This window comes from Hylaeus anthracinus, unplaced genomic scaffold (assembly GCF_026225885.1).
Source record: "Hylaeus anthracinus isolate JK02 unplaced genomic scaffold, UHH_iyHylAnth1.0_haploid 11997, whole genome shotgun sequence".
NCBI classification, from domain to species: Eukaryota; Metazoa; Arthropoda; class Insecta; order Hymenoptera; family Colletidae; genus Hylaeus; species Hylaeus anthracinus.
This window is the reverse complement of record NW_026534344.1, coordinates 1,386,298-1,398,427: the sequence shown is the minus strand read 5'-3', so window position 1 is coordinate 1,398,427 and position 12,130 is coordinate 1,386,298. Positions and strand designations below refer to the sequence as shown.

The following is a 12,130-nucleotide window of genomic DNA, read 5'->3' as shown; positions in this document are numbered from 1 at the left end:
TAATCAGCAGTGTTTACTTTCAACACTGAAACGTTCAATGCTATTGCAACAAGAATTAAGCTTTAGCGGGAGTAACTATGTGATTTATGTCTAGCTTTCCTATTCAGATACATAAAATTACTGTTAAGTAATGCAATTACTTTCTCATGTTTATATATGTATATAGTAAAGCCACATAACAATATATATTTAAATAAATGATAACCTCGTATAAACACGAGAAAGTAATTACTTTATCACGATATTTATTTTGCCAAGTACAGGAACATATGCGGAATATGGCGCCATATTGAGAATTTGTCAACTGCGCCAAAATTCTAGTTGCGATTCTGTCAGCTGCACAGGGAGCAGTATCGACGGAAACTTAACCTCTTCGTCGAGAAACTACAGCGCTTGATATCGAAGTAACATGTACATGTGAAAAACAAGTAACGCTGGAGCAAGTTTCGCCGTTCGTTAATTCTTACGTAACAAATAGCGACAATATTAATAACAACGATAAGATTAGTCCCGTTTGGCCAAGTTACGTCGCAATGAACGCGAAACAGCGCGTAACGATGACTTGGGTCGTGCCTTCTAGACTATCAAAGCGACTCATGGTCGCGTAGTGAAGTGCTTACGTTGTTCGTATCCGTCCGTTTCACTGTTTTCACTGACAACGTATCCATTCTTTGTTTCGTCGCATTTGTGCGTCGGTAAACGATCTAAATATGGGTACAACTTCGAACGCGACATACTTAGGGCTCGATCTCAGCACGCAGCAGGTAAGTTGTACTGTCTCCTAACTTCTCGACAGCTTTATCGCCAGGCGTCGCACGTCTCTGTGGGACGATTAATCCTTGACGTGAGCACGCTTTCTCGTCGAACAGAAATGCTTATCGTCGAGCATGGATCTAAAGGACGATGCATGAGCAGTGCGAAACGTTGCGACGTGACCAGAGGGACGCTGTTGCGTCCATCTTTGTGGAATTGATTGGTAATGCCATCTGTGCAGCGCCGCGGAAAATTTTAAATGCGTATTTCGAGATAGTCTGTAGATTATACGTAGATTGATTTTGTTCTTCGTTCTAGGTTTGAACTTACAAATGTTTTATGATTTACATATGTGATATGGGGAGCTTATTGTTAAATATATAGAGTATCGTATGGAAAGTAGGTTTGATACCTTGAAAATTACGTTTCATAATTTTAATTACGATTGCTGAAGATAAATCGACGATTAGGTGTATTTGCATACGTTCGTTGTAAGCGCATCTTCGTTGACCGAAACAAGTGTATCGAAGCGTGTGACGTTCGCGCGCCGGGTCACAATTATCTAATGCGTTGATAACACCAAGCGACGAAACGATACACGCGAGCGAAGAGTGTATCTGTTTGGCGAGAAAAAATGCGGAATGTCAGAGGCGGTTGAAAAGAGATAATTGAAATTGCAAAATGCTTCTTAAATAACTAAAGGAGATAATCGAGCAAATAGAAATTTTATACAGACTCCCCGGGACAAGCTCAGAGATTCTATGCAACCGTACGAGGGGGCTGTAATAAATCATTAATAATCTAAAAATAATTTTTATTCATGGTATTAATAAATAAATAATACGGTGCTTTGGTCTCTGTTTTCGAGACTTTCTTTGGGTTCTACGAAACACTTTTTAGTTTCTGGAATAAATAATCGTCCGAAACGGTTTTCGGGCCAATCCAGTGATTTCGAAATAGTTTGGAAATCACTGGGTTAATCGATTCCCATCGAACACGAGTTTTATCCGGTCGTTAATTCCATCGAGTCGGGCGTAATTCTCCCGTTAAAAGCGAACAACGGTTTTGCATAACGGCAATTAGGAACGTCGAAATATATCACGCTTCTTATTCCATCACATGTAAACGGCTGCATATTAAGCGGCACGTGTAGAACTGCATGTTTACCATCGCCGGGACAGTTGTTTGCATATTCATTCGATCGGGCCACGAAAATAGCGTTTTGAATACAAAATTCCGAATTAAATTTGAAATACACGTCGGGTAGCGTAACTAATTGACCGATACGAGCGGATGAAGTTTCACGAGCGGTCACGTTGCATGCAATTTATACGATTCGTAGACGATAAATCGTCCCGCGGTGTGTAATATGAATTTAATTAGGCGAAACAAGCGATTAACGAATATTTTTCAACGTTGTAGCTGAAAGCGGTGGTCGTTGATAATGATCTCAACGTTCTCTGCGAAACCAGCGTGCAATTTGACAATGATCTGCCGGAGTTTAGGTATAGTTATCACTATTCTCTTACATTAGATACAAACGAGTCTTCAAAGGGGCGTTTCGCCACGAATTTTAATTACATATGCATCGATACAGAATTAGACCTTCGTTACCCATGCAATGAATATTATTATTGCTCCACTGTGCATATTCTCTCGTATATCCAACGGAGCAAAGAAAAATACACCTTCGACAACCATTTTTAGAACTTATGGAGGGGTCATTCAAAAGAAAGACGAACCACGCGTGGCGGTAGCTCCCACCTTGATGTGGGTGAAGGCCTTGGACATCATCCTTGATAAATTACGCGTCTGTGGTGTCGATTTTAGCAAGGTAGCCGCCATTTCCGGGTGCGCACAGGTAAAGAGTATTTTTACATTGAACCTGTAGAACAGAAGTATTTAAAAATCTTTTCGATGTTCGTACTTCCGAGCTGTATATGTAGACCTCGTGGCATTAGAGATGTTTCCCAAAGTGCTCTAAACGAAATGCGACGATAATATTATCTCTGTTCGTAATTGCACAGCAACATGGCACAGTTTACTGGGGCAAGGGCAGTCGAAATCACTTGCAACAATTGAATCCCACGAAATTCTTGCACGAGCAGTTGGTCACGTCGTTTTCGGTGACTCCGTCTCCCGTGTGGATGGATTCCAGCACGACCAAGGAATGTCATATTTTAGAAGAGATCGTGGGTGGTCCTCAAGTGAGTATTCCTCGTGAACCCCTAAGAAATGCAAGTACTGAACGGAAGAAAATATTGAATGTGAAAGAAAAGGAGAAAAAGAATAATGAAAATTAACGTGTAGATGTAAAGATAAGAGCGCAATAAAATAATATAAAGTAAGGAGAAAATAAGAACGCACGGAAGAGCCACTTCGGCGAACGATTGAGGACACAAAAACAGTGACAAAAGTTCATATAAACATTTCCTCAGTTCGATCTTGTTCCCCAGTTATGGCCATTTTTGTGCGGCGACAATTCTTAATCGCGAACTGAGCTAGCGAACTTAACTGATTCTACTAAACTGTTTGTATACAATCATCGATAACACTCTCTTTTCCTTAATAGGAGGTTAACGGGTCAATTTTATCTCAATTTATTGAGTAATCAATTGCACGAGTTGCTGGAGGAATATTGGAAGATCGAGTACTATGGTAAAACGTTCGCATGTTTCTATTTCGAGCATTTCCTACGAAGCTAAACAATTTCTGGGGACACCAAAATGATTGCAACTCACGAACAAGGTCAAATAGAACGCGTGTCTATAATATCTCTGAACTTTTGTTATCATTCTTGTGTCGTGAATAGACACACCCTATATAATACTTGACTTAATAACATAAAAAAAAAAGAAAAGAAAAAAAAAATAGACTAAGCAACAAAATATACTCAGCGTGTACCGAAAACGACAGGGAATATATCTAAGTTATCCTTGATCGCGTCGAGACGAAAGATATCTTAACGCCCGTTGACGGCTGGAATGGTAACCCAAGAAAAAGGTAAAAGAGTACCGTTTCGTTGGCCACACGGTATTTTTAGACTCGTTAGTTTCGTTGAACGGGCGTCGCGTCGTGGACACTTACACATCTGACCTTTACACGTTTAATCGAATATTTCATTGATTTTATTGCCGACGATCGACGATTGCTCGCAATCGATGCCCAAGGAAGCGAAAACTACGTCACTATTGTATACGATTGCGTAGCGAGAATATTGGGCTGCGAAAATTGCGAGACGCTGATTCATAATTAATTGACACGCTAACCGATTATTTTGTCGGGGCATGGTTGCAGAAATTAGCGGAGATAACGGGATCTCGGGCCTACGAAAGATTCTCAGGACCTCAGATAGCGAGGATAGCGCGCAGGAAGCCCGAGGCTTACAATAACACTGAGGTATACCTACTAAAACACTCCCGGCTTCATTGACAATAAAAAGAGAACGACAATCGCTCGAGGTATTCGATACGTGTAGATCTGTTGGTTGAGATGTATGAACATTGTGTGGCTTTTGCCGATGATTATTATATTAACGCAATGCAGCGGCTGGAATTAATTCGTGGAATGAGAACGTCTCGTTTGTGTTTTTTCATTATTCGAGGGTGAAAGGGTAGGAGATAAGGTAGATTTTAGTTATTTATTAAGGACACTACATTACTTGTTGTATTCTGGAAATGATAAATAATTTCATTTATGACTCGGTTATATGACGACCGCATGCGTTCTTCTAACGCCTAATAATATTCTAAGCGGGCATGTGACTGCATTTTCATCACTAACACGCATCCTAGATTGCTACTATACGTTTACAGCCGAGTGCATGCTTCGTCGCGTAGCTTTTCTTAATACGCTTTTATATCATTTCCAGAGAATCTCTGTAATTAGCAGTTTTCTTGCTTCCCTGTTTGTGGGCGACTTTGCGCCCATCGATTACTCAGATGGATCTGGAATGAATTTGTTAAATATTCATACCAAAGACTGGGACGACGTTTTGCTGGAGGTAAAATGTTCTCAAACATCGGTCGTGTATTATTAATATTATCATTTTTTTTTTCTTTGCTTACTTAACCGCGGATCGCTATTTGGCCAGGCTTGCAGCTCGAATCTAAGAGAGAAACTAGGCAAACCTGTTTCCTCGTATAGCGACATTGGGCCAATTTCATCCTATTTCGTAGAAAGATTCAATTTCGACGAATCATGCAGAATAATTGCTTTCACGGGGGACAATCCTGGTTCTCTGATAGGTAACCATACACTAGACGGTTCGACCAGTCTTATAATCTGAATCAATTTTTTATCGTTTGCTTTATAACGCACAGGTATGAGATTGAAGGAAGGAGATATCGCCTGCAGTTTAGGTACAAGCGATACTTTGTTTTTGTGGTTGAACAATCCCAAAACTGTCTTGGAAGGTCACGTCTTTTGCAATCCCCTCGACGATAATGCTTATATGGCACTGCTCTGGTAATCATTTTTATTAATACTTTGCAGTTCTCCTGTATTAACAAACAGGTGAGTAATCCAAAAGGCAAGTAATTAACAGTTGCAAACTTATAGTTTCAAAAATGGATCTCGGACCCGTGAAAGAATACGCGATAGTGCAGCTCAAGGGTCTTGGCAGATTTTTAACGAACTGTTGGAGAGTACACCGCGTGGTAATTTTGGGAATTTAGGTTTATACTTCGACGCACAAGAAATTTTACCATTCGTCAGCGGTGACCATAGATTTAATAAAGCCAACGACGAGATATCTCGGTACAGTTCGAAGGAGGTAGAAGTAAGGGCTCTAATCGAGGGTCAATTCGTTGCGAAAAGAGCCCATGCCGAGGATTTTGGTTTCGTTATTGGTGAGCAAAACGATTAGTTGTGGCGCTACTACGTGTGTAGCCGCACGCTGAAACTTTTTTAATGGTCATTTGTAGGTCCAAACACGCGCATTATTGCAACGGGTGGTGCATCTACAAATAAGGCTATACTACAAGTAATTTCAGACGTTTTCAATTCACCAGTGTATACATCGGTAATACTTTCGTAATAACATTGTCTACTTCGATTTTATAATTACATGTAATTCTAGCGACTTTATAATTGCATGTAACAGGATATAGCCAATTCGGCTATGCTAGGTGCAGCCTACCAAGCAAAGCACGCCTTATTACGAAATGAGAGTAGCTTCGATGAAATAACACGCTGCTTGCCTGAACCAACGCTCGTATGCCGTCCTTACGATGATGCAGATTCCGTAAGTTTGAGTAAACGAGACTTGTGCGAATAATATTTTTTTCTATGTATTAAACGACTCGTTTCTTCTGTTTTCTTTTAGATATACAAGTCGATGGTTACGCGTTATCGGAAGATCGTGGACCAAATTAAAAAATAGCAAAGTATAAACTGAAACGCGTAAAGCTTATATGTATATCACACAAAACTGGTTAAACGAAGGGGCCTTCATATTGCATATATGTAGTAATAGACGATAGGAAAGCATTTCTGCAACTGCGTGATAGATTTTTTATATGATATTTTTTAAACAATTTTTGGAAGTCTACCTTTAAAATTGAAATATTAAAATTTCAATTAACTTTAATATACAGATGAAAAATGTTCGAAGCAATGACGAAGAACATCGTCGTGAATCTCTTACGATAAGAAACGATTAAAAATAAATATTGTACTTTAAATATGTAGCCAACGAATGTTTCACCGCATAATATGGCTAAATACAAATCGCTAATGCTTTACCGATAAAACTACAAGGTAAAATTAAGTGCAATTTTTTAAATGCCAACTAATTTTGTGTATATTTACAAATTTTATTATAGTTTAATTTATTAAATCTTTATTTATTGCTACATAAAATCAATGAAAAATTATAGGGAATTATAGGGAAAAATAAAATTTAATTTAATTAAAGGTACCTTTTATTTATTTCAATTGATTGTTGCATTGATTAATAATTATCTCTTAAATTCCGCAGTATATAAGGCATATTAACATAATCTTTACTTCTTCCGGCCGCCTCTTTCCTTTGGTAGGAGGTTGATTACGTTACCAGATGTCAAATTATAATATGCCAGAGAATTGCTGTCTTTAAAAAACATTCCCTAAAAATAAAAGAATATTTATTTATCATAACATACGAGACGACAAATGAAAATTTTAAAGCATATATAATTTGTCTCCTACCTCGTACTGTAACTTCTGTTTACCAGGCGGCATGCCAGTTTGTTCATGTATGAGAGCCTTCATGGTCGCTACAGAGTCGCTCACTTGCAAGGTGATATTTAATGTCTGTCCGTTCAACTTCCATTCCGCTTTCTCTGTCATCATTGGCACGGCAATATTCAATTGAACAGGACCCTTATTCCTAGCCAAGAACTGTTGTTCAGGTACTAATGAATCTTCTGTTCGTAACTTCTTAGTCTGAGGTTCCTCTTCCATAGGTTCAGATGGATGCTTTAATCCCATCTGGCAAGTAGAAAATTATCTCAATTTTTGAGTAGCAGTGGAGAGTAATTGATTAGGTATATAATAATCAAATGTCACCTTACATTGTAACTACTTACAGATGCCATAGGTGGTTGCATAGGTGGCGGAGTTGGCATAAACGGTGACATTGCTGGCGCTTAAAACAAAGTAAAAATAAAAGATAACGGATGAAATCTCAAGAGGCCAAACGTACAATATTACTTACTCATAAGCGGCGGTGGTCGAATAGGAGGCATAGGAGCCATCATCATCATTGGTGGTTGTGGCATCATTGGCTGAGGAATACCCATAGCGGGCATACTCATAGTTGGCGGTGGTGGTGGTTGCGTTGGAACCGGCACTGGTTTCGGAGCTGGCGGCTTAGGTGGTGCTTTCAACGTCGCTTGAGGTTTCGAAGCGGCTGCAGCCATGTGTGACAATTCTGCCGCGCGATTGGCAGGTTTCGGTCCAATCTTTTCTTTCTCTTCATCCGGAAGAAGTCCCTTAACTTTATGTATCTGATGAATCTGTTCCTCCAGAGTAATATTCGCTCTAGCAGCCCTGGTCGCCGCTTCGACGCTCGATGTGTGTCCGTCCCAGGTAACCTTGTCGTCCTTCTTCTTGTCCTCTTCTCCGATCTTCTTACCGATAGCGGTTTCCTCGTCGCCGACACCGAAGATATCGGTACGTCTTTCAGCTAGTTGTTTCAAACTAGCCTCGATCGCTGTACCAGGTGCAAATACTGTCTCTTGCGCTAACTTATCGAGATGCTTATCCCTTTGTTCCACCCAACGTGGATCCAACAACCCAATTCGCATGTGTTCTTGAACTTTACTAGCGGGTATACGCTCTCCCGTGATCGGAGATATCAAGTATTCGTCAGGAGCAACAGGACGTACAGTTTTGTTTCCATGTTGCTTAGGATCGTAGCCTTTCTTCACTACGACATTTCCTGGAGTAGGTGGTAATGGCGGAGGCTGCATGCTATTGCTATCGCGCGGCTTTGAATCTTTCTTATGCGTGTCACCCGGAGGTGACACGTCATCCTCGTCGCTCGAATCTTCCTCCATATCTTGCACTTGATTATTGTCCTTTGCGCGATCCTTCTCGCCTTCTGTACGATTCTGCATGTCATCCTCTCCGTCGCTGTCGATTTGCATTTCGACATCTTCACCTTCTTCTATCCTTTCCTGCATGAGCACCCGAGCGCCGACTTCGTCAGGAGTTGTAGGCGCGGGGAAATTACCAACTTCGAATTGCTGATAATCCACGGTCTCTACAACGACGAAATCATGCCAGTCAATTTGCGCGTAAGCAACCCTTTCACGTTCCAATTCTTCTTCTTCTTTACGTCTTTGAGCTTCTTGATACTTTAACCACTCTGCGCGATATTTAACTTGCTCCAAAATTTTATCCATATTGGCTGCTTCATCGCGAAGACGCGGCAACAGGTCCTTAGGCGGAATTAATACCTGTAAATCCAAGATTATTTAAATGTGTAATTAGAAAATAATTTGAGATTGTAGGTAAATGAATTTGGCTTCACCTTTGTATACTGTTCCAAGAGTTTTGTGAAATACTGAAACAAGGAATGCTGAGGGCGTAAGAAATCAAACTGAAAGTTACGCTGTTCTCTATTCATCAAATTTGTTAGGAATTGACGACCATTACGTGCCACAAATTGTGCTGTCAGCTTTACAATGTCCCTAAAATAAAAATATTATTGCATTTGAAATATAGCATGTACATTGCATAATTACATTGTAAAGAAAGAATTAATTTGCACATACAGGTCCAAAGCTGAAATGGAAGGTGGGTCTGCAATGAACTCAAACTCAGCAGGTGGATCTTTCGGAATAAATAGTTGCTCTACTTGTTTCAAAATTTCTTGTTGCTTTTGATGAGCTATAAGATTAACTGTTTTTCCCAGTCCTGCTCCTACGGATGGTTCTTGACCTTTCCCTTCTTTAAATTCTTTTACTTTGTGCTGATAATACGCATGGTATGGATCACCAAAGTTTAAGAAATTAAACTTTGGATTTCCAAGTTCATTCTGTCTGATCCTTGATTCAAATTCTGGTCCATTTCTAGCCACGAAACTGGCGGTTTTGTCGACAATATCTAAATTTTTACATAAAGAAAAACACACGAATGCTTGACTCCATATCGATGTATTACGTATTCATTATACGTATTAATGTAACAATTGGCGTTGCTATTACAATTGTTACGAATGTGCCGAACGGATCTAAAGATTGTACTTTATCTATAAGACGAGTCAAATAGTCAAAGGATACTTCTAACCTCCGGTGGAGGGTAAATAATGCCCACAATCGGCTGGGACGAGGGTGCATTATTCTCTTCTCCCTCGGTCGCTGATGGTTGAATAACTGTAGAAAGCTCTTGAGCAGACATGTTGAAACTGATTTATCTACTCGATTTTTATACACTATTTAAGATATTTCGTAAATTATCGTTCAAAAACAGTGTTTCATGAACGTAACGCGGCGCCGCCATTTCACGTCTACAGCTTTCCACCACTTTCCACTCAACTACTGTGCAGAGATGTGCATCGACAAAATTGCATTCAGAGTAATTTTTCAGAGGCTAAACAACAGAGTACGGTACTTTTACAGACAGTAATAATTCACACGTGCATGTATTTTTTTAGATTGCTACGTTATTTAATAAAAATGATATAAAAAAATGTCCAAATGGTGTATAGCCATCTACCGGTGAAAAGGTTGAACTAATTTTAGGAGTTTGGTCAGCGCCTCTATCGGGAAAACGCGCAAGTTTGTCCTCGAATAGTTCCAGTTGCCATCGCTAGATGGCGCCATTTATACTGTTTTTTTACCGACATGATGTAACTTACCGACAGGTGTCGGTAAATACCTTGAAAATAACGCCATCTAACAGTGAAAATAAGAACTAATGGAGGACGAACTTGAGCGTTTTCCCGATAGAGGCGCTGACTAAACTCCGAAAATTAGTTCGTTCTGTTTACCGCTAGATAGCGAACAGGATGACCGTAGAATCCGCGCGAAATTTGAATCAGTTATGCAATCATTAACAGTAATTTCCTCTTACATTTTTCAGACAGTTTGTAAATAACTATAGATACGATTAACCGTATAATAATGTCATTTGTCTGTATTTCAAAGCTTTAGAGTATCCCCATCTAGCGTTTTAGACGCGCAACAAGTAGAAATGCACGTCGAGAAAGAGAAGGGGTCGTGTTTTGTATCATGGATCTCTTCAAACAGCACGAACTGTAAAATGCCTCCTGGGGGGGATAAGCGCAGATAAGCATTTGACTCAGCGTTTCACACGGATGTAATGAAAATACAATACAAAGATACGGGGGAAAGGAACATGCAGCCAGACATGCATGCCTCGAAGACGACCTCCCCACTGCTATTGCCTGCCATTGCTCACTATTGCATCGCCGGCCGCCATCGAATCAGTGTGATTGGTGTCGTAGCGCAACAAGCAAAACGTATATTCGCTGGAGCCAAGTAATCTTGTTTTTGTCTGCCATTTGACGCATAAATGTCGAGTCCAGAGGATTCCAAACTCAAGGGTGGCCACCCTCCCGCGGGTAAATAAAACAAATACAATAATATCCTTTGAAACCAATTGAAAAGATTAACGTGTTTACACGGTCCGTCGAGTGACGTCGTTGTGCACCTGTCTGGACAATTTCAAGGCCATCCGATAATTTAACCGTTTCGCGATGAAATTATTAGTTTATTGTTTTTCTGTTCAGTAAAAGCTGGAGGTATGAGGATTACCCAGCATAAATCACCGAAAGAAGATCGGGAAATAAAGACGATCAAGGATGCGGATGAAAGTAAACCGTCGAGTAGGTAAGCAATCTTCAAGTTCACCATAAGGAGAACTCTGTATCCGATCTTAAAGAAACAACTATCATTGCGCAAAAGGACGTGTTAGACGTTCGATCGTTCGATAAAGAAGCAAAACATGATTAGATAGCAATTGTTTATGGCCAAAAATTCGTATAGCCTCGTTCGCGATATCTGCCATATTTTTGATAAACGTCATTAACCGTATTACGCACGTAACATGGTGCAATATGGTTGTAAATACATTGATCTTTTATGAAATGAAACCACTGTATTTCAACAAGAACAACGTATTTAGGGAGAATATTACTCTTTAAAAATGATAGTTTTAAATAATTGTCAAAATTTTAATTTTGTTTCAGCCCACCGAAGACTATCATGATCAGTGGATTTCCCGCCAAGGGAAATGCAGATTTTCCTCCAGAAGCTGTCCAAGTCTTCCATGAAAAACCTAAACCAACCCATGATGCTCGTCCCATGCATTGTTCTCGTCCCATTGTTATACAGCAACCCAGGAAGTGAACGATACGTGGATTGACTGTCAAAGCGGGCTGCTTGAAAAAGCAGGAGCCCATATATTCTAACATTAAATTTAAAAGAAACAAAACACAAAAAAAGTACTTAAGGATTTCTATGGGGATACAGAAGTGTTAACATTTTTCCAGGATTATGTACAATCTGTTCCCCAAGGAGCTGTGGTTCCATATAACGCGAAACAAAGTATCTCGCGAGAGTTTATTACTGTTATTAAGAGAGAATACAATTTATTTTTAATGCAGCCTTGCGGGGTTCCTTACGGCATTTGAGCGACAGACTTGCTCCGAGCTCTCGGAGTATCCTCCGCACAGAAGCTAATTATTAGATAACCGTTGATACGCTCATCTCTATTTTGTAATTAATGCACTTTTATTAGTCGTGCTATATTCCGTAGAGTATATGTAACCGTCTTCGGGACCAGGATGCATTTCAAGATATAGCACTCGAGGAAATGAAAATATTGTTCATAGTACGTTTTGTTTTCAAGTTTATTTGTTACTCGC

The 12,130-nt window shown here is 39.8% G+C and overlaps 3 protein-coding genes across 5 annotated transcripts; 2 read left to right on the top strand and 1 right to left on the bottom strand.

Annotated features, from left to right (window-relative positions):
• Positions 1 to 580: 580 nt before the first annotated feature.
• On the top strand, positions 581 to 6,358 carry LOC128889793 (xylulose kinase). 2 transcript variants are annotated; one of them, XM_054147775.1, is made up of 12 exons: positions 581 to 764; positions 2,176 to 2,258; positions 2,461 to 2,614; positions 2,781 to 2,960; positions 4,051 to 4,152; positions 4,625 to 4,756; positions 4,847 to 5,000; positions 5,076 to 5,220; positions 5,314 to 5,603; positions 5,679 to 5,776; positions 5,858 to 5,998; positions 6,080 to 6,358. In XM_054147775.1, exons 1-12 carry the CDS (start codon positions 711 to 713, stop codon positions 6,134 to 6,136), a joined length of 1,590 nt encoding a protein of 529 aa, XP_054003750.1. In that variant the 5' UTR covers positions 581 to 710; the 3' UTR covers positions 6,137 to 6,358. The 2 variants fall into 2 exon arrangements, with proteins under 2 accessions (XP_054003750.1, XP_054003751.1); XM_054147776.1 differs by lacking the exon at positions 4,051 to 4,152.
• Positions 6,359 to 6,667: 309 nt separating this feature from the next.
• LOC128889788 (splicing factor 3A subunit 1) lies at positions 6,668 to 9,783 on the bottom strand. 2 transcript variants are annotated; one of them, XM_054147761.1, is made up of 7 exons: positions 9,522 to 9,783; positions 9,015 to 9,345; positions 8,771 to 8,930; positions 7,451 to 8,696; positions 7,308 to 7,381; positions 6,943 to 7,224; positions 6,668 to 6,860 (listed from the first exon to the last, which is right to left on the bottom strand). In XM_054147761.1, exons 1-7 carry the CDS (start codon positions 9,637 to 9,639, stop codon positions 6,759 to 6,761), a joined length of 2,313 nt encoding a protein of 770 aa, XP_054003736.1. In that variant the 5' UTR covers positions 9,640 to 9,783; the 3' UTR covers positions 6,668 to 6,758. The 2 variants fall into 2 exon arrangements, with proteins under 2 accessions (XP_054003736.1, XP_054003738.1); XM_054147763.1 differs by having other exon boundaries at positions 7,323 to 7,381; positions 9,522 to 9,782.
• An 817-nt stretch (positions 9,784 to 10,600) lies between these two features.
• On the top strand, positions 10,601 to 12,099 carry LOC128889818 (death-associated protein 1). The gene is made up of 3 exons (XM_054147822.1): positions 10,601 to 10,825; positions 10,994 to 11,093; positions 11,453 to 12,099. The coding sequence occupies exons 1-3, from the start codon at positions 10,777 to 10,779 to the stop codon at positions 11,610 to 11,612; spliced, it is 309 nt and encodes a 102-aa protein (XP_054003797.1). The 5' UTR covers positions 10,601 to 10,776; the 3' UTR covers positions 11,613 to 12,099.
• The last annotated feature ends 31 nt before the right edge of the window (positions 12,100 to 12,130 follow it).

Bases quoted from the DNA above. Each gene is read 5' to 3' on its own strand.
- LOC128889793 (XM_054147775.1), top strand. From the start codon at position 711: ATGGGTACAACTTCGAACGCGACATACTTAGGGCTCGATCTCAGCACG. The intron at 2,259-2,460 runs GTATAGTTATCA...AACCATTTTTAG, and splicing joins AATGATCTGCCGGAGTTTAG to AACTTATGGAGGGGTCATTC. The intron at 5,221-5,313 runs GTAATCATTTTT...GCAAACTTATAG, and splicing joins GCTTATATGGCACTGCTCTG to TTTCAAAAATGGATCTCGGA.
- LOC128889788 (XM_054147761.1), bottom strand. From the start codon at position 9,639: ATGTCTGCTCAAGAGCTTTCTACAGTTATTCAACCATCAGCGACCGAG. The intron at 8,697-8,770 runs GTGAAGCCAAAT...TTGGATTTACAG, and splicing joins TCTTGGAACAGTATACAAAG to GTATTAATTCCGCCTAAGGA. The intron at 6,861-6,942 runs GTAGGAGACAAA...TTTTATTTTTAG, and splicing joins AACAGAAGTTACAGTACGAG to GGAATGTTTTTTAAAGACAG.
- LOC128889818 (XM_054147822.1), top strand. From the start codon at position 10,777: ATGTCGAGTCCAGAGGATTCCAAACTCAAGGGTGGCCACCCTCCCGCG. The intron at 10,826-10,993 runs GTAAATAAAACA...TTTTCTGTTCAG, and splicing joins GGGTGGCCACCCTCCCGCGG to TAAAAGCTGGAGGTATGAGG. The intron at 11,094-11,452 runs GTAAGCAATCTT...ATTTTGTTTCAG, and splicing joins GAAAGTAAACCGTCGAGTAG to CCCACCGAAGACTATCATGA.